This window comes from Notolepis coatsorum (assembly GCF_963971535.1).
Source record: "Notolepis coatsorum genome assembly, chromosome: 1".
Taxonomy (NCBI): Eukaryota; Metazoa; Chordata; class Actinopteri; order Aulopiformes; family Paralepididae; genus Notolepis; species Notolepis coatsorum.
In genome coordinates this window covers 22,492,232-22,513,891 of record NC_140165.1, presented here as the reverse complement: position 1 = coordinate 22,513,891, position 21,660 = coordinate 22,492,232, and the positions used below count along the sequence as shown (strand labels likewise).

At 41.6% G+C, this 21,660-nt stretch overlaps 1 protein-coding gene across 1 annotated transcript in view; it reads left to right on the top strand.

Annotated features, from left to right (window-relative positions):
* Positions 1-2,942: 2,942 nt before the first annotated feature.
* LOC311226299 (tetraspanin-7-like) overlaps positions 2,943-21,660 on the top strand; it is a gene marked incomplete at both ends in the record, with an annotated part of 68,784 nt that continues 50,066 nt past the window's right edge. The window contains 3 exons of the mRNA XM_084311715.1: positions 2,943-2,967; positions 6,544-6,876; positions 11,321-11,406. Coding sequence (XP_084167841.1) covers positions 2,943-2,967; positions 6,544-6,876; positions 11,321-11,406 — 444 coding nt within the window. The remainder of the gene's footprint in view (positions 2,968-6,543; positions 6,877-11,320; positions 11,407-21,660) is intronic.

Sequence of the window (21,660 nt, the reverse complement as noted above, 5' to 3'; positions counted from 1 at the left end):
CTTTCTCTGGTCTGCATCCCCTTAACAATTGTATGTATTGAGCTGTACTGTACTGTACCCATTCTGCAATCTGTTAAAAAAGTTTTCAATCAATCAAACATACAGATAGACAGTACTGCTACATCTATACATTTATGACATACCAGATTTGCAAATACAGTACTGTTTGTGATACAAAAAGAGTAACTGTACAAGCAAAACTGTACATTGGAATATTGACAACCATACTTGGTAATTTACTGTACATTGGAGGGGGTTGGTTGGCGTAGGACATTTACAGGGGCCAGTTTCGAATTGCGTAGGTTTAGTTGTATCCATTTTGTTTTACTTCTTTGGGGAGGGGGTTGTCTTTCATATTAGCTATGTTTGTGAGGGTGATACATTTACCTCCTCAATATTTAGGGGAACCTGTCCCCTGCTGCAACCCCCCTAAAGCTATGCCTATGTGGTTGCCTAATGTAAGTTGAAGAAAACGTCAACTTAAGCAGCATTATCAACCTGCAAATATCCATTAGTAAGGCCTGTAAATAAGCTACGAGGATCATGGCTGTAGAGGAGCCAAAACTATATATTTAGGTTATTGTATTATATGAATGTTTATATGTTTATTTTTATAACCTTACATTGAAATGGCATTAGGAATATTGATCGGATTTAGATAAAGTCATTGAACCGTCTTATTTGTCATAATAGAACATTCTAGAACATTTTCTATGTCACAGTATGATGTCATAATCAAACATTCTAGAACATTTCTGATGTCACAGTATGATGTCATAATCTCTTGTTTGTCTGCCGTTCCCAGCCTCGCATTGTTGTCTCACATGACGATTGATTGATTGATTGATTGAAAACTTTATTAACAGATTGCAGAATGGGTACAATACAGTACAGCTCAATACACACAATTGTTAAGGGGATGCAGACCAGAGAAAGACTTTCGTCTTGTTTACATCAGGGTCCCCCATTTTCAATTCATCAGGACATATATGACATACATGACATACAGATAGTCAGTACTGCTACATCTATACATTTATGACATACCCGATTTGCAAATACAGTACTGTTTGTGATACAGAAGGAGTCAAGAAAAGGGAGTATATACATTTGACATAGAAACTGTACATTGGAGGAGGTTGGGTGGGGGGGGTTGGGTACATTGGGATATTGACAACCATACTGGGTAATTTACATTGGAGGTGGTTGGGGGGGGGGGGGGGGGCACACTGTATAAACAAGTAAAACTGTACATTGAGGGGGGGGGGGAGACACTGTACAAACAAACAAAATTGTACATTGGACTATTGACAAAACCATACTAGGTAAATGTACATTGGAGGGGGTTGGGTTAGGATATTTACAGGGGCCAGTGTTGAATTGCAGTCTCCCGTAGGTGTCCCTTGAGAGAGGTTTTGAAAGTGGGTAGTGATCCACATTCCTTTACAGCTTTGGGTAGGGCGTTCCACATTGATGTGGCATAATTGCGAAACGTGTTTAGTCCCTTATTTGAGCCGAATCTGGGTTTAACATGATTTGTGGAGCTCCCTCTGGTGTTGTGATCGTGGTATTCACTGACCTTTGGGAAGTATTTTGACATGTACATGGGTACCTTGGTCGTGTAGTGTATCTTGTAGACCAGGCCCATTGCAAGTTGCTGTACTCTGTCGTCTACTCTAAGCCATCCTAGGTTGTCAAAGTGGGCAGGGGTGAGGTGGGTTCTAGGAGTAAGGTCAAGCAGTAGTCTGACCAGTTTGTTTTGAGATGTTTGTAATTTTGTTTTTAGCGCCTTTGAGGTGCTTTGGTACCATGAGGTGCAAGCATAGTCGTAGTACCCCTGAATGAGTGCTCCTGCCAGAGTCTTCAGGGTATTCTTGTTTACCAGAGAGGAGATCCGGTACAAGAATCGAGTTCGTTGGTTGACTTTTTTTATTACATTGGATGCCATTTTGTCACAGGAGAGATTAGCCTCTAGGATGGAACCCAGGTAGGTAATTTCATCTTTCCTTGTGACAATATTGTCACCCACTGTAACTGAGAAGCCGTCGGTCTTGCTGAGTTTGTTATTTGAACCGAAGAGAATGGACTCTGTTTTGCCCATGTGTAATGATAGTTTGTTATCAGCAAGCCATATGCAGATTCTGCCTAGTTCCGAGCTGAGGGTTTTTTCAACCTGTAATTTGTTCTTGTCAGAGACCAGCAGGGCTGAGTTGTCCGCAAACAGGAACAAGCTGACGAGATACAGCTGTGCTCTGCAGTCAGTGCCAAGCTGAGAGTATTGGAATGCGGCCCAGTTTTTTCTAACGCCTGGGACTTACTACACAGAGGTCCCAGATGTAAACCAATTACAATTGTTATTTAAACTCTGGAGTCATTGAGAGAGACCCTTTTCATTGTACAGAGTGTAGTGTACAATGCATTACATGTAACGGGACACACACAGCCAATTTAAAACAATGGATCAATCATCAATACATAAGTCAGAAATATTAATACAGTTCATAAGAAAGAGCAATTAGCAGAAACAACTACATGTTGATGGTGGACGATTATTGATAAAAAATATAACACTTCTAAAAGAAACAAGTGCTTAGTTCTAGGTCACATTGTAATAGATTCCACGTGTTACGTGTGGACCATTGATGGGGCCTATCAATGTAGACACTGATGGGGCCACACAGTCTACTGTCATAAAGTATGACTGCTACAGTAGTTATTGCACAAATCATTCTCCTTTATATCTAGGCATAGGCCCTAGACTAGAGGTATTCCAATAGTACTGCACCGCCTTGTGAATTTAGTCAACAATTGAGTATTTCAGGTATGCAAGTTGATATAATTTACAGCGGCACCTCAGGCACTGGTCAGTCTTCGAGGTCAAAAATGCAAACAGCAGTTTAGTGTCATTTGTGAAGGAATGCATGTTGCAAACATGAGCGCACATGCCTTGTGACGCAACAGTTCCCTGTGAGTTGTTGATGGTTTACCCATGTTTTTCTTTGCTTGCTCCACAGTTTCCATTGGGTTTTTGTGTTGCTGTTCTTGACTGACACAGGTAAGCAATCTTATAATCCAGAAAGGCCTGATAGACGATGACAATCTTGTGATTTATTATTGTATTTCTTCTACCAGACGCAGAGGTGGTTGGATTCATAAATTCCACCCAGACACTTTCTTAATGAGGACCGGGATATGGGTGAAAATATATAAAAACGTTGGTAGCACTACCATTTTAACTAAATTAACTCTGCCCACCAGTGACAGTGGAAGACCCGCCCATCTGTTAATGTCAAGTTTGCACTTTTCAAGGAGAGGTGAGAAGTTTTTAGAAAACATTGTTTGGATTGAATTGGTGATACAAACCCCTATATATCTAAATCCATCTTTTGCATACTTAAAGGGGGAAAAAGTCTGGGGTATATTTTTGGCTGAAGTGTTGATTGGAAGAAGTTCACTTTTGTGGAGGTTCAACTTATAGCCAGAGTAAGACCTAAACTTGTCCAGTATATTGAGAACTATAGGGAGAGAGGCTGCCGGGTTGGACATGTAGAGAAGGAGGTCGTCCCTTTCTATCAGCCAAACATAATTTTAGAATAGCTAGGCTACTAAATAGATCAAAGAGGAGAGACCACATCAGTCCAGTATTAAGATAAGATATTCCTTTATTAATCCCCTTGGGGAAATTCGTGACACACACATACAGCTCAACGTCTCATTAATGATATTAACAACAACACAATCATTACATTTTTACAGTAACAATGGCACAGCATAAATTCAACAGACATGTACATTTGTTGACACATGTCATCATTACAGGAGGCCTGAGACACTGTATGCGATAGTCGGCTGCATTCCACCATGTGAACACAGTGGATCGCGCCTTGTGAACTGGAGGGGGGGCGGAGTGGGGGGGGGGGGGGGGGCATTGGAAATTCGGGTAAGGAATTTGGTTGTGGAGCAGTCAAGGGGGCCCCCACCGTCGCGCATCAGAGGCAGCCTGCACTTCATACGTATGGCGCCAGATGAGTCACAACAGCAGGGGCGGATGGGGGGAGGGGGTGGGTGGGGGGGTGGGGGTAGGGGGGGCCTCATCAATCTTATCGCTTCCAGACAAGTACAGTTCGTCTCCTCTTTCCCAGAATCACACATCGCCGGAGAGTCAACTCCTCCGCGTTGACCTTGGCCTCGGTCCGTTCCACAGCAGAAAGGATAAGGAGGGTGTGGGAAGGGGGAGGGGGGGGGGGTGATAACATGCAGCTCGAGGCAGAAATGCCGCATATAGTTAAAATCAGGTCAATTTTGTCTAATCATCGTCACCATCGTCGTATCCCCTATTACGGTACGGTGGCATTTTTATTTTCACGTCCCTAATTTCCGACGTGATGTCCAGTATGGCCTGTGACCGCGAAAGTTCCTCTGCATGGTTAGAAGCAAGTCTCTCAAGAATTGTCTTCAAGCATGACTGTTCGTCTACATGATAGAGTTCGCCTCTTTCCAACATGGTCTTGGAGCTCAATTGTTCATCACCGCGCAGGGTACTTAGGTCAGCCATTTTCTTAAACAGTTTGCTAGTATTAGCTAACCTACACTGGCTTCCGGTAACATTTAGAATCGATTTCAAGGTCCTAGTCCTTATATACAAAGCACTAAATGGAACAGGACCAAGCTACATAACAAATTCTCTAGTCAACTATGTGCCTTCTAGAACATTGCGATCATCTACTACTGGTCTATTGAAGGTTCCAAGCCACAGTCTAAGGAGAATCGGGGATGCAGCCTTTGCAAAGCTATGCACCAAAGTTATGGAACACACTACCTATGGACATTAGGTACCTACAAGTCCCTCCATGCCCTCGCCCCTGATACCTGTCTGATCTCCTCCAGCACACTCCATCCCGGAACCTCCAATCCTCCGATCTGGGTCCCCTATCCATCCCTCGCACCAGGTTGCAGACTTTCGGTGACAGCCTTCAGCGTGGCATCCCCTACCCTCTGGAACTCTCTCCCCCCTGAAATCCGCAACGCCCCAACCCTGGACACTTTCAAAACTGCTCTCAAAACACACCTCTTCACCAAGGATTTCCCCCGTTAGTTAGTTTAGATTAGGTTCATTATCCCTTACCTATTCTCATCCTCCCCTTTTTTCCCTTTTCCCCTATTGCCCCCTTTCCCTAGCCCTCTTGATTGTAAAGCGACCTTCAAGTCAAGTCAAGAGTTTTTATTTGTCACGGCATACAAGCATACAGTGAAATGCGGGGGTCTGGGTTTCCTGAAAGGCGCTATAGAAATTTGATTTATTATTATTAATATTAGGGAAGCTAGCTAGATCTCTTAATATATATATATATATTCTTTTTTTTAAGCTAAAAACGTACCTCTTCCCCATAGCCTTCTAATACACTCCGCTGTTGATTGTACTGTAGCACTATTTTACTCAATTCTATTTTATTGCACTGACTGCACTGTTGCATAATTTTACTATCTATTCTATTCTACTATTTTATTGCACTGTATTATTTTACTCTGTCTATAACTTTATTACAGGTTCAAAACTGTCAGGTATTAAACTGTGTGGGTATCAAACAAGAAAGACTGTTACTGGCTTTAAAACTGTGTTGGACCCAGGCCTAGAACTGCACCCTGAGAGAGGGAACTGTGCCCTGAGACGGAGGTTTGCCCTCAGTGGGAGGTTCGAAGGGTCAAAGTGGGTATCAAACAGGAGGGAAGACTGTCACATTTTAAACTCTGGATACCAAACAGAGAAGGAAAAGACAACTTTGAACGGTTGAACAGTAATCCAGAACTATTTTATTGCACTGTAAAGTTTTTTTTTTTTTTTTTATATGTCTGCACTTTATATGCTCATTTTATGTCTATTCTACTATTTTATTGCACTGCACTATTGCACTATTTTACTCTGTTTATTTTATCTTACTATTTTTATTATTGTCTATTTAAAACTGAATCTACCTATAAACAAGGTGGCCTGTTGGGATGTTAGATCCTAATGTGGAAAAACTGTGATTTTATGTCTGCACTTTATGTTCTCAATTTATGCCTGTCTTTTTTCTGTTTTGAAGCACTTTGAGCTGCAGTTTCTGTATGAAAGATGCTATACAAATAAAGTGTATTATTATTAATAGAGAATATTCTGGATTGAACCTTACCTGGTGTAAATTTCCCACCCAATCCCTGTTTCTCAATATGAGTATGTAAGAAAAGCGAGCAGAAAGGAATAGACAGGTCATATAGGCCATAAATAAGATCATTCTCTTAGGTCTGACTCTGACCAGAGGAAATGCAGTATATGAAATGGCTCACAGCTTGGCCTACAGGTGAATCGATCGTACTGATGTATAATTTTTCAGATTTCGAGTTTCCTCCTAATTCGCTTTAGGAAATGATGTGTCTTTTTGCTCTCGAGACGCGGTCAGGGTTACATGTTTCTCTCAAGGTAACTCCCCCTGTCATCTGTGTCCTATGTATATTTTATGCTATGTTGTATACAATTATGTATTGTGTTGTGTTTATATCTTGTAGTTTCTTCACAAGAGCAAAGTTCAGAGAACGTCACAGGCTTCACGGGGCAGGACGTCATCTTGCCCTGCTCCAGCAGTGACCTGGGGGACTTATTATGGGAGACCGACGACCACCGGAATGTCTACAACGTTTTGAAAGCAAAACCCGACTTGTCCGATCAGTACCCGCAGTTCAGGGACAGGACGAGCCATTTTCCAGAAGAATACGGGAAGGGCAACTTCTCCATCAAACTGAGAAATGTCAGCGTCTCGGACACCGGGATGTATAAATGCCATTGCTTCATACCAGAGGTCAAGGTGTCAGTTTCCCATCAGCTGTACCTCACTGTCAGAGGTAGGTTGTGTTTTGTTTTCCTGTGGTCAAGTTTCAACTCGACAGCGTAAACATTCTAAATAGACTACAGTACATTTGACTTCCTGTCAGTTGTTAACAAACACTCTGCAACAGGAAATCAACTGTAGTCCAAGCTGTTCCCCAGCAACGCAATTCCACTGAAACCATCTGTCTGTTAATTTGACCTTTTCACTACCACACGGCAAAGGGAAAACCCGTTCACAACCACACTACAGAAGGTTAACCCTTTGTGGTGGTAGTGAAAGGTTAACCTTATGTAGTGTGGTAGTGAAAGGGTTAATGTATTTTCATTAGCACACAGTATTCCTCATCCAAGTGCATATCCTTCTTTAGTAAGTTGTGTCAAACAGGGGCTTTGATGAAGTAAAACATACTTTTAAGACACTTGACAGTTCCGAGTGCAGGCCGCTTGTCAGCGTGGCTGTCACATCAGAAACACAGTATCATGAAGCTTGTCAGGGTGGCTGTCACATCAGAAACACAGTATCATGAAGCTTGTCAGCGTGGCTGTCACATCAGAAACACAGTATCATGAAGCTCGTCAGGGTGGCTGTCACATCAGAAACACAGTATCATGAAGCTTGTCATGCTTCAGGTAGACTGTCCTCAACTGCTCAGGTAGACGGTCCTCAGGTAGACTGTCCTCAGGTAGACTGTCCTCAGGTAGACTGTCCTCAGGTAGACTGTCCTCAGGTAGACTTCCCTAGAGGGTGTGAGGGAAGTGAAAATTCAACCTGCTTATCAAACTCTTCTTGATTTTACAGATAAACCAGTGGAGCCAACTGCCAAGTCTGTCACTAACAGTGGTGTGAGTTTAAGACTGAATCTCAGCTTCTTCCTGCTTCTCCTCATTGGACAAATCACAATATTCTGCCTTCTCTGAATTGCAATGTCCTTAATGTGTCAGTGTCACACATGTTGGAATCAGCTGCTTGCTAGAGCACTACGTTTACTAGACATCCATTTTTTAAATACATTTGTATTTATTTTATTTGCTGGCTGAATGTTATATATAGCACATTTAACACAACACAGATGGGATATAAACAATGCAAGAGAAAAGGGATCTGCACCAAAAAAATCTTCTAGATTATAGAACAACGATAGAAAACTTGTTTATTTAGTTGGAAATGTGAATACAAACGAAAGCTATTTGTGTACAAGACAAACTGTTGGATACCACCAATTTGACCTCAAAACAACATCTCAGGATTTTAAGAGTAGCTCAGGAGGTAGAGCGGTCGTCTGGTAATCGGAAGGTTTGCGGTTTGATTCCCGCTCCTCCCAGGCAATATATATATATAAATAATATATATTTCGGATTTAATGCTTTGCACTAGGTATATTCTTGATCCCAGGTTTGATTATAGGTAGTGGGAGTGGTTTAATTTATTGGGAGTGGTTTAATTTATAGGTAGTGAGAGTGGTTTAATTTATAGGTAGTGGGAGTGGTTTAATTTATAGGTAGTGAGAGTGGTTAATGGGACCATAATTGATGTTATTACTTACACCTGTGTTTACTCTGTGATATATAAATAATGTTCATATTTTTTTTGTTTATACAAGTTTGAAGTTCATATTGGCTAACCTTGTAACATTTGAAGAGTTACAAGGTTATGGTTCAGTATTCCACAGAGAAGGAATAGATATTCTAATGCCCCTGGGTTGTCGCCTGATGGGGGGGGTGGGGTGGCTGATTGACTTGTAGGAAATAGTTTGAGTTCCCGGGTTATTCGTTTGCTTAGCAAATAATATAATTTTTCATAAAGCACTGCTATGGGAATTATCAAAGAACTATTATGGAACGCCTATTTGACCAGTCAGATTGTTTGGCTGAAACGGCTCATTGTATAAAATGCCTCAAGATTGAGCATTGCCAGTGGCCGTACATTTTGAAGTTAGATTGGTCACTTTTCTTCACCGTGCACTTGACACATTGTGCCACAATCTTGCCATTTGCTAACCCTCTGTTTTGTGATTGATCCATGTACTTACAGAAGAAAAATAATAAAATGTTGAAAATTCAGAATATCATGGTTTTAGTGAGCATCTTATGTCCTGCTGTATTCCATCTTCCTCTGTACGTGTAATGTAGAGGCTAAATAATGTCGATTGTCGTCCCTTGTCCCTTAATGTTAAAAATACATTAAATTCATATTTTCTTAACAATGGAACCTTGCAGCAAATAAAGTTGTGTTTGACTTTAATGATAACTCAAACTCCTGTCTGCTGATTTGATGTTTCAATATTTATTTTCATCTGCTCATCAGTTTTATATCAGTTCTACTTCAGTTAGACTAGCCCTGGTTAACTTCCATACTAGGGGCGGAAAAAAAACATCCACACAAGATGGTGTTAAGATTCAGCCGTGGTTAAACCTGCCCACGCAAAAGTGGAAGGTCAGGTTAGAATCCCCACCTCAGTCTCAGCCTGGTTTAGAGCAACTTTGTCTTTAATATGCAGAGAATCTTGTAGCATTTCTCCACCGTAAAGGCCGAATCAGTGATCCAGATGTAAACATATGGGAAGAAATAAGAATGGAGGCATGTTTTCATTCTCTTGTTGATGCTCAGCTAAGCTCTTTGTACAATAACTAACACTGGACAACATAATATTTTGTTTGTTTATGTTGATAATGTTTGTAAGTAAAGTATTTTTCATAAAGCGTTATGAAAGTTCCACATAGTGTATTTTCCATCTACAGGTCAAACTCTGCAAGACTGAAGAGTTGATATGGTCCGAAAACACGCATGGGGGCTTTAAACACTGGCAATTTGTCATATTCGTACCATTATAACAGTCTGAGATTATGTTAGTTGATACACTATGCATTCATATACAAATTACCTTTGTAATTAGGGATGTCCGATATTATCGGCCTACCGATATTATCGGCCGATATCGGCATTAAAATGTGATAACGGAAAATATCGGTATCGGTTTTCAATTTTCTTTCTTTTTTTTACATTTCTATAACCTTTATTTACCCAGGCAAGCAAGTAAGAACAAATTCAGATTTTATTTATTGTCAAAAGTATGCATAATGTTGTGTTAATTCCACAACAAGAGGTATGTAATGTTAATTACCTGAAATTATTCAGTTTTTTGGGGGGGAAACCCTGCATATATCGGTATCAACCGGTATCGGAAATTAAGAGTTGGACAATATCGGTATATCGGTATCGGTAAAAAAGCCAATATCGAACATCCCTATTTGTAATGGTTATTTGTAATTGCCTGTTATTTTGCCTACAAAAGAAATGAATAGTTCTGCCAATAACGGCATCTGTTTTGTGGTATAGTTCAGTCCAATCAGACTTGCCTATGTTTGCAACAAATATATATATTTTGTTGAATTCACATGAAGCAACGTTCACTTCCTCTGTTTATGTTTGCAGTTATGCAGAGGAATCTTAGTCGGATGCTACGTGTCAAAAAGGAAGTGACAACCAGGACGTTCTTCTCAGTCTTCGTGTGTCAGCCTCACAGGACAGTACTCTCTGGATAATATTAGGCTGCTGGCGTACGTGGTCTGACTTTTTACCACTTAAGACAAGCATGGAGTCTTCGTGGATTTTCATTCTCTTCCCCGTCTTCTTGGTCTGCGGTGAAGTCGATACAAGTATTGACATAGAAGTGGAGTTCGGACACGATGTCACCCTGAACTGTTCTCTGGACAACAATGATATCTACTGGTTAATGGAGCTTTGTGGAGTTCGAGTGTTTATTTTACGCACATTCCTTAAAAAGACCACTGACGTCATCTATAACGAGTACGACCCTGGCAAATTTAGTAGTAGTAAATATTTGGTACAATTGGGCAATAGCTTAGTTATAAAAAAATTCAATAAAGAGGATTGTGGGATGTACTACTGTGGTGCACAGAAGCAGAACGCCACTGGACCATTTCAAGTTTCTTTAATTAGAGACTTTTCTGGTAAGATCATATTTTGAAGCCTTATTTAGACAGTGGGTTTTGATCTTATCACACATAGAACATGCTTGCTGCAAAGACACAATCTCATGATATTCTATATAACCTACAGTAAACCTGACATCAGTTAATCTGCCTATTTCATTCATGTTATTACAGACCATATGAATAGTATGGCATTTCGTTTTTCACTTTTCTTTACAGTTTGTCAGTTGACTGGCAAAAAGAACTTGACAGTACCTGCCAATGAGACGAAAGAAGCTCAGGAGAGCTGGAGATCTTTCCTAAACCATTCAGGTTTTGTAACATCGCTTGCCTTGAATGCCCTACTTATTTTTGTAATAATAGGTGAGTGTGTTCATTTGAGTCTTTTAACGGTAGAGTCATTTGAAACTTTTGTATCTAAATTAAGTCACTATATATACAGTAGATGTATATAATTATATATAACTAACTCAGAAGACATGTGTGTAGTCTTTGCTTTTTCAGCTCTGTGGAGAAGAAGCGCCAGCCACCAGATAAGTGATACTCCTGCTCCCACCTCTGAGCCCACAGAGGATCAGAACATACCACATGTAAGTCACCTTCAGGAAAACAGCATGTCTATGACGTTCTCCGTTGGTCCATTTATCCTGTTTGTTCTGTGGACCCATGGGTTCAGAGTCCACTGTCAGAAGTAGTCTTTCTCCTGCTTCGTCTCCCTCTCTCAGTCCTACAGTCTGAACGATATGAACAAAACGCCCCATAAGCAATCAGAAAATGATGGATGTTGTTAAATATATGCCACGTTTTTCTTTTACAGTACCCATGTCTACTACTGTCCCGGGGTGTCTGGCCACTATCCTGAACTGTCCTACATAGTTGTGAGAATGGTAGGATACCCTATAGGACATTTGGACACCCCAGGGAAGTGGCAGGATAGTACAGAGCAGGGCAGGGACAGGTGACCTGAGGACTAACTAAACCCAAGGTATTGATATTAACTAAACCCAAGGTATTAATATTAAGTAAACCCAAGGTATTGATAATAACTAAACCCAAGGTAGTGATATTAACTAAACCCAAGGACAGTGACGAAAGATTTGAGGACACCGACTGAACAGTGATGTGGACACCCTATAGCTAGAAAGATGACAGGCCACCCTAGCTAGGACAGTGACAGGACACCCTGGTCAGGACAATAGCAGGACACCTTAGATAGGACAGGACACCCTAGGACATTGGAAGGACAGTGACAGAACAAACTAGCCTAGGACTCAGGAACAGTGACAGGGCACACTGTAGAAGTGTACAGTATTCCTCACTAACACCCGGTCCCGTGAACACATCACTCCTGTCCTCCACTCCCTCCACTGGCTCCCGATCAAGGAACGCATCAACTTCAAAACACTACTCCTCACCTTCAAAGCCCTCCATAGCCTTCCCCCCCCCCCTACCTTCTCCCCTACCGCCCCACCCGTTCCCTCCGGTCCTCTTCCACTCTTTCCCTCACTGTCCCGTCATCCAAACTTAAAAGTTTTGGTGACTGGGCTTTTTCACGAGCTGCACCCAGACTGTGGAACACCCTCCCTCAGACTGTCCGTGTCTCTCCCTCACTCTCCACCTTTAAATCCCGACTCAAAACCTACCTGTTCTCCCAAGCATACAACCTTCCCTACCCATAACCACCCTCCTCCAACCTACCACCTCCCTTTCCCCTTCCCTACTTTCTCTCCCTCTCCTGCCCCCCCTTCCCCTCGGTTTCCTTACTTCCCTGACTGTTCCCTTACTGGACTCTGTATCTGTTACTTGTTACCCGGGGTTGTATGTCCTTTGTCCCCATACTGTTGCTTATTCCCTGTGGTTCTTTTTTCTTTCTTCATTTGTTTTTGCTCATTGTCAGCGTCTTTGGGTTCTTGAATAAAATGTTTTATTATTATTATTATTATTATTATTATTATTATTATTATTATTATTATTATTATTATTATTATTATTATTATTATTATTATTATTATTATTATTATTATTATTATTATTATTATTATTATTATTATTATTATTATTATTATTATTATTATTATTATTATTAAGTGGTTGATAATCTACCATTAGCTGCCTTTCTTTATTCTACCTAGCAGCAGACTGGCTTTCAGGAGTGGTTGGGGGAGGGGGAGTCATATGGAAATGGCCAGAAGATATGACGACTCACTATATTTCACTTTTTATGCCTCAGTATGAAGAGATACAACTGAAGCAGGGGACACGACCAGGGAGACGACCACCTCCACCTCCACCTCCCGTCTCTGACTGTATCTATTCAAAAGCACAGCTGCCGCAACATAGCACTACTCGTCAGTGAGCTCTGCCCAACAGTTACAGCATGTTTTTGTACCTCACTTTCATGTTCATGATCAGGGTTGGTAGTAGCTGAAGTTCACTCCTAAAAGAACTAATAGAGAATGCTGTCGATATTATCAGCCTATTGCTTATATTGCTTAAAATATGTAAATAAAGTTTTTTTTTAGTCCCAGTCATTAAGGACAAAGCTGGTGAAGTTAGTACCCTAGACAACTATAGGCCCATAGCTTTAGCCAGCATACTGTCAAAAGTACTAGAAATAATTCTGCTGGATAGCATACATTTGTTTATTAACTCCACAGATAACCAGTTTGGTTTTAAAGCTAAGCATGGCACTGACCTGTGTATATATGCCTTAATTAAAGGAAATTGTAAACAAATACAGAAGTAAAAATTCATCAGTTCTTATGTGTTTTATTGATGCTTCTAAAGCCTTTGATCGTGTTAACCACAGAAAGTTGTTTGTCAAATTGAGTCAAAGAGGGGTGCCTGGATACATTGTGAGAATTCTGGCTTATTGTTATTCCCACCAGACTATGCATGCAAAATGAGGCAATAGTGTCTCAGCCCCGTTTGGGGTTAGCAATGGGGTCAGACAAGGGGGAATTTTGTCCCCAGTTCTTTTTAATCTATATGTCGATGGTCTGTCCGAGCAACTGAGTGCCTGTAATACTGGGTGCATGATTGGTGATACTTTAGTATTATGTATGCAGGGGCGGCTAAGTGGCGGCGCTCGCCACTAGTGCAGGAGATGCTGGGTTCGAGCCCAGCTCTCGGCATTGCTACCAGCTTGGCTGGTCGTTCATACTAACACAATTGGCAGTGTTACAGGTGGGAAGCTGGTGGGTGGGGATCGGACGTTGTGGACAGCGACTCCTACAGGTCGGTTGGTGCGCCTGCGCAGCAGAATCAGGAAGCAACAGGGGCGGCGTGACCCTCCCACGCAGACCCTCGCCGCTGAGAGATTGCGCTGTGCAAGTGAAAAGATGCGACGGCTGCCTCTTCGTGTACCGGAGGGGACACGTGATGCAAGGCTTCGTCCACATTGCAGCCGGCCTGTGGGAGGCATGGCCTAACAGCGTTCGAGACAGGGGAGGGTAGAATTGGACAATATGAAATTGGGATGGGAGAAAAAAATTAAAAATGGGAGAAAAAGTAGATAAAAAAAAGGTATTATGTATGCAGATGATCTTGTGGTATTTAGTCCGAGTGATATCAAATACAATGCCAGTAAGAGTGCTGTTTTTTATTTGTAGATCCAAAGAGGACAAATGTCTAAAATGTCCTGACTTCAGATTGTCTGAAAATAATCTTGGGGTCTGTGAAAAGGTAAAATATTTTGGGCATTTTATTACAGAACAAATGACAGATGATGATATATACAGGCAATGCCGCAGGATGTATGCACAAGCGAACACTCTCTCACGCAAGTTTAGTATATGTGATGGAGGGAAAGTGTCTCTGTTCAGAGCATATTGTACGCCACTTTATACTGCACACTTGTGGTCAAGCTACAAAAACCAAGTTTGCAGAGACTTCAAGTATAATGATGTCATGAGAATATTACTTAAAATACCTAGATGGTGTAGTGGAAGTGAAATGCTTGTGGCTGCACGTGTCAATACCTTTCAAGCTGTTTTAAGAAATCTCATGTGTAAATGTCGGCTAAATTACTCTGGAAATGAGATCATTCTGGTTTTAATGGACATTAGGTTCAGTGCCACATGTTACCACTCATCTATGTGGAGACATTGGCACAGCTGTCTATTTGTGGGACATTGATGTGTATTTAAGTGATGTTAGTTTTGCCTGTTGTGTGTCATTTTATATGTATGTTTTATTTTTTTATCTGGACCATGAGTCCGTATTAAAGTTTGAATAGAAAAATTATTGACCAGGTACATATTGTACATTATGTTATAGCCATAAGTAATATATTGACGTATTTATGAAAATGTACATAATACAAATAAGTATATATATTTCATATGAAATCTTCTTTAACTTTTAACATTTTCAGAAAACATTTAAGTTCCCCTACTGGGGAACAAACCCAGGACGCTCGCATGGGAGACAAGTGCCTTTATCTCAAGACTGAGACATACCTTTCTGATAACCCCACCCTAACCCTAACCTTAACCACACTGTTACCTTAAACTAACCATAAACGTAACCCTATAGGGAAACCCTCAGAGAAACCATGATCTGACGAAGGTACCCATTAAAGATTAGAGATGTTTTAACTGAACGGCCCTTCTAAGGTTTCTTCCCTCCACATTGCCTGTGGTGCTTTTTTCCTATTGCTAGGTTTTTAGTGAGTTTTTCCTTACCTTTGCGGGGAGTGTTGAATTTATTTATTTATTTTGGATTTCATGGTGTTTTTTGTTTTGTTCTTGATTTATTGTGATGTTTCTTCTTGACTTGTTTAAAGAAGACGTGTCCGGCCCATGGGGACATTAACGTGTGTTGTCGGGCCTTACAAATAAATTTTATTTGATTTGATTTGATTTGATTTGATTTGATCTGATCTTATCTTGTGGCCTACTCAGGTGTGCACAAGCTCCATTGTTTGAGGTGCATCGAACAAGCTAGGTTTTCTGGAGCGGATAGGAGGAGATGTACACCCGGATCCGAGAGGTTCTGACCATAGAGCTTTATAATAATAATAATAATAATAATAAACTTTATTTGTATAGCACTTTTCATACAGAAATTTCAGTTCAAAGTGCTTCACAGCAGTAAAGAATCCAGGCATAAGCGAGCATAAAAAAGATAGAGAGGTAGCAAGGTAAGGTAAATCAGTTTTTCACATTAGGATCTAACATCCCAATAGGCCGCTCTGTTTACGGTTTCATTCAGTAATAAAAATAATAAAATAGAATAGAAAAGTGTGGTTTGATTCAGTCTAAAAATAGGCAATATTAAAAATAAGTAAAAAAAAAGTGTGATAAAATAGTTAAATATACATTAACATCTACAACAGACAGGGCCGCCTCAGGGGGTGTGCGAGCAGTGCGGTCGCACAGGGCCTCGCGGGAAGGGGGCCTCGCACAAAAAAAATATATATATTCTTTATTTTTTTTTTATTTATTTTTTTTTTGCGAGGCCCCCCTTCCCGCGAGGCCCTTTTTCATCACAGACCTAAAATCTAGTTTTGCTTATATGCTTATATATTTCACATTAGACACGTTTGTAGAATGTGTCTGACTTGTTCCTGGCTCTGAGGCTCTGCAGGCAGCTCTGATGCTCTGCAGGCAGCAGAATTGGTTTCAATGAGGGGAGGGGTTACAGGTAAGGTAGCGTCTGTTGAGTTCAGTGTGTCTGTGTGCGGGGGGGGGGGGGGGGGGGGGCGTGAACCGACTCATTGCCAGACGTGAGCGATTCGACTCACGCTCACGGCAATGAATCGGCTCTTATGAACGAGTCGCTCATGACCGACCCATCACTAGCGTCTGACTATTTCGCGCGTGCAGCATTGGAGGTTATGCCAGCCAAGATGAAGAGGACATAGTTCGGCAGATGGACTGAAGATGAAAGTTGTTGCATGTTAGACAGTTCAGTCAGGCTAGCTATCCCGGCTAAAGACAGGGACAGCTAGTTAGCTTTAGCTACGTTATAATATTGAGTGCTAACGTGTGGTTCAGTCGGGATATAGCCATGATGATGTCGGCTAGTAGCTAGCTTAGCTAAAGGCTAACTAGCGTTAGCTAACCTAGAGACAGCGCATGCAGCATTGTTATGCCAAGATGAAGAGGATGGTCGTTCGGCAGATGAACTTCGTCAACTCCACGCGGTTGTCTCCATCCTCTTGGACGTTTGGTGAGTTTTTAATGCACTCTATTCTATTCCCGCCGTGGATATCTCTCTCTCTCTCTCTCTCTCTCTCTCTCTCTCTCTCTCTCTCTCTCTCTCGGGAGCCAACCGGGCCGACTAGCTGTTGTAGTACTAGTAGCTAACGGTGTGTGGCCTGGACTTGTTGCCGGCACTGCTATGGTAAACACCACTCTGTAGTGGGACGTGTATTGCCTTCTTTTTCCCTTCTCTCTTCGTATGAGAAGAGGAAAACACAGCGGCTGTCTGAAGTGTTGGCCTGTATTGCTTTTCTCACGTTGTACAGTTTTTCAGTGGTAGCCGCATAGCTTGCTTCTGCGTTAGCTAATGGTTAGCGATAGCCGGGTTGAGCTAACTGATAGCCAGTTAGCTGTTTAGCTACGACGTTAGCTGCCGGCTGCGCTCGGCTGGGAACGTTAGTTTGATGCTATCAGTTAGCCTAGAGTTAGCTGTTAGCTTGTGCTACGACCATTGACATTAGCCGTGAGAATAGCAGGGGGCCCTGGCACTCTGACTACGACATCATCTTTGACAGAAGATGTAGTCGGGCCTGCACCATGACAAGGCACCGGCCATAGCTTCTTTTTGTCCCGCCAGCGAGAGGCCTTTCGTCAACGTGGAGACCTGTGTTGCGGCCTTTCGCCCTGCGTTCCTTGGTGCAGGTAAGATGTCCATTGGACATTACCCCACTCTTCCTTCCTTCCCCTCCCGAATGTTTTGTTAATAACGATGTTTTTTTCCAGGCAAAACATATGTTACTTCACAACATTTGGAGATACGACATGTGCTGTGTGTGAATTGTCTTGGTCGTTTGTGTAGCTTGGGTAGCGTTGGCCAAAGCTGTGTGTGGCCTGGTGTCAGTACCTGGCTACTCTATTTGCAGTTAGCCTATTTAGCTGATGTCGGCCCTTGGCTCCTTGCTACTTTGTTTTCTCTGGTATAGACCCTCTTCTCTTTGGATTTAAGTGTTGATCTTTATCCTTTTGGATCTATGTATATTCATGTTGCCTTTGTGAAGTTATCTTTTCCTTCTGTTTTGTTCTTCCATTAAAAGTTGAATATCCTTTAGGGGCTCATCTTTGCTTATCTCTCTCTCATACATGCTCTCTCTCTAACACACACACACACGACACACAGACATTCTCTCTCTCTCTAACACACAAACACACTCTCTCTCTCTCTCTCTCTCTCTCTCTCTCTCTTTCTAACACACACAGTCTGCCTATGGCGGCCTTTCTCGATGGCTAGGCTGTGCTCGCTGAGTCTGTACCTAGTCAAGGATCTTCAGTCACAGTGCTCAGGTATTCTGCCACTGTGTACTCTCTGTTTAGGGCCAAATAGCATTTTCAATTTCTTTCCAATGTGTGTCTCTCTCTCTCTCTCTCTCTCTCTCTCTCTCTCTCTCTGTACACTGTATATTGACTGTAGAACGGGAGCTCTCTCTCGCTCTCTCTCTTGCTATATGTTGACTGTATCATGCCCAGCCTCGGGCAGCGCTATTATTTAAGAATATGTTGACTGTATGAGAAAAAGAAAAGAAAAAAAAAATTATATATATATTTTTTTTACCTTTTGTGTGTGGGGGGGGGGGGCTCGCGTTTAAATCTCACACAGCACAGGGCCTCGCATTTCTCCCAGGCGGCCCTGACAACAGAGCATCGCTCATAACACTTTGAGTTTCTTTACAAAGTTCTAACATACAACAGAACTTTGGGGTAGGTTCAGCCCTATGTCCTCCTCATCGACGGATGTCGTCGAAGTGTAGAGTCCTTTCTCGGCACAATCCATGCTGTTCTCTTCACCCAGGAGACCCAGCCCCTCCTCAGTTACAAAACCCATGTAAAGTTAACAGGGCCACAAAAAATAAACATAAAGAGACCCTTACGATCGACAACATCATTGGTTTGTAGGAAATGGGGCTAGTAGAGGTCTGAACATAGCCTTAAAGAAACACACCAACATTTGGGGAAATTAGCTTACCGTCTTACCGCTTACCAGTTTTCTCTCTGTGTGTTCAGTAAAAAGCTATCTGGCTGCATGTTAGCCTAGCTAAAGGGCTATTATCGCGTCTTTCTCTGGAATGACTAGAAATCACCAAAACTATGCTCATATTCAAAACGGTATCAAACGGAAATGTACCGATGAAAAAACAATCCGGTTTGTACATGTTGACTGCAAGCAACTCATTGATAATCGACGGTGTATTAGACCCATAGCCATAATTTAAGATATATTTTAAGCACTCGCAAATCTCCCACTCCTCCCATTGATTAAAGCGGTGGCACTCTACCGCAGTACCGCCCTCTGGCGCTGGCGGTGGCATCCAATGAGTTAAAGATAAGATTCTGTGAACACGTGGCTTATCGTTCACCATCTTAAATGGTTGATTTAGTAAGATGACGGCATCGTTTTTGTTGGTTGTTTCCACCCGGTGTGATAACAGTGGGAGGACATGTGACGCAGGCTGCTGTTAAAGGGAAATTTCACCACAAAGCAACATTAAACTCAATGTTTAACCAGATCATTCTTTCCATGTGGCCAAAGAGAGCTCTGCTCTGCTTGGTGCCAGATTTTGGTGCCAGTTCTATTGAAGCCTGTATTAAAATTCAAAATATACAAGCTATAAATTATGAGGAAATATACATCAAATATCAAATGTTTGCTAGTTAAAGGAACACGCCAACATTTTGGGAAATCAGCTTATCGTCTACTCCAGAGATAGACGAGAAGATAGATACCAGTTTCCTCTCTGTGCGTTCAGTAGAAAGCTATCTGGCTGCATGTTAGCCTAGCTTAGCACAACGAATGGAAGCGGAGGAGAAGACGATAAGCTAATTTCCCAAAATGTTGGCGTGTTCTTTTAACAAACCGTTTTTTTTTTTTTTTTTTTTTTTTAACCTTTATTTTACCAGGTAGTCACTTGAGATCAAAGATCTCTTTTTCGAGCAAGACCTGGCCAAAAACCATCAGTACTGGGTTACACCAGTTAATGTGTGTAAGGCCTCCTAAGTGTAAGGAGGCTTAGTAACTACTAGTTTGTTTGTAACTAAATATTAAAGACTTAGGTTTCTTTGTTGATCATTTTGGGTATTTTAGACTGTTCCAGCAAGTATTCTGCATGTTAATTATAGGTTAAATTCTTGTTTTGGCATTTTTTGGTTAATATTTTAGAAACAGCATAGGTATACATTCTTGATAACATTGTTATAGTTATGAAGTGATAATGGTTTGTGATTGATTATCAGAGAGAGGATTGTGATGGGAATGTTATACATCTGTGTGCAAATACATATTCTATCTTTGTACAGTTTGACTGGTTAATTTGACCAACTAGTAAACTGAGCTCAGACACTAGCAGATAAAGACCCAGTGCCTCATCAGTAGCTAACAGTGTATTGCACTATCACAGGACCTAACATGTCTTACGATGCTCTGTAAAAACTCATGTACATATACCGATATGCCCTACTTTGATTACTTGTATTATTGCACAATGTTGTTCTATTGAATTCTTATTATATTATTATTATTGTATTATGCACAATCATTGCGGGCAAGACTCCCCGCATTTCACTGTATACTTGTATGCCGTGACAAATAAAACTCTTGACTTGACATTACTGTCCCTTTAACTCATTCAGCGCCGGAGCTTAATCCGCGAGATGGCGCTAGAACGCCACCGCTTTAATCAATGGGGGGACTGCGAGATTTGCGCGTGCTTAAAATATATCTTAAATTATAGCTATGGGTCTAATACACCCGTTGATTATCAGTGCTTCCAGTCAACATGTACAAAACGGATTGTTTTTTCATCTGTACATTTCCGTTTTATACCGTTTTGAATACGAGTATAGTTTTGGTGATTTCTAGTAATCCCAGGAAAAGACCCGGGAAAATGTTTCGCCTGATTATCTAATCATCCTGAAATCAACGCTAGATCATCATTATTATCCTTCCTCGTGCAAGCATGCAATGTGGTTTAGACCGGCGTGCCCCCCCTCCTGCCACCAACGGCACACATACACACACAGAGACAGCGTCGATCGGGGTAGAAATAAATATCAGATCAACGATCAAATTTATATATAGTGTTCTTACCTTGTATCTGATGTAATGCAAAAGAAATAATCCAATTATCTGATCGCCATTCGAAATACTGCTCGTGGAGGTCCGTACCACATTACCGACCATTACACAATGACGGCCGGGCGGGGTTACTGTTCAATAACATCGTTGTTGAGGCCTACCTCGCCTGCGTATTTAAACCCCGCCCGCACGGCTCGGATCGTCCCAGAAAAGAAACTACACCATTCCCAGTGGAGTGCAATACCAGCTGGAAGGCGGTATTTGCCCTTTTGCGAGCTCAGACCCATGCAACGATAACATCAGGCTGGATGGATGAAAATGAATGGATATTGCTAATAAAAGAAATAACGATTCAAACCTGACTATACTCGTGATTGGCGCTCAAGCGATGGCGAGTTAACCCGACTATCATCGTGACTGGCGCTGAATGAGTTAATGTGGGGAGAGGATGACTTTTGACCTAATCTTTTTCTCTCCTAGCAAGGTTGTTTAGCATTCCAGTTAAGGACATAACAAACAACACCGCCTAGCCAAGGCTGGTTCTCCTTTGGGCAGACTTTGTTTACCTTTCT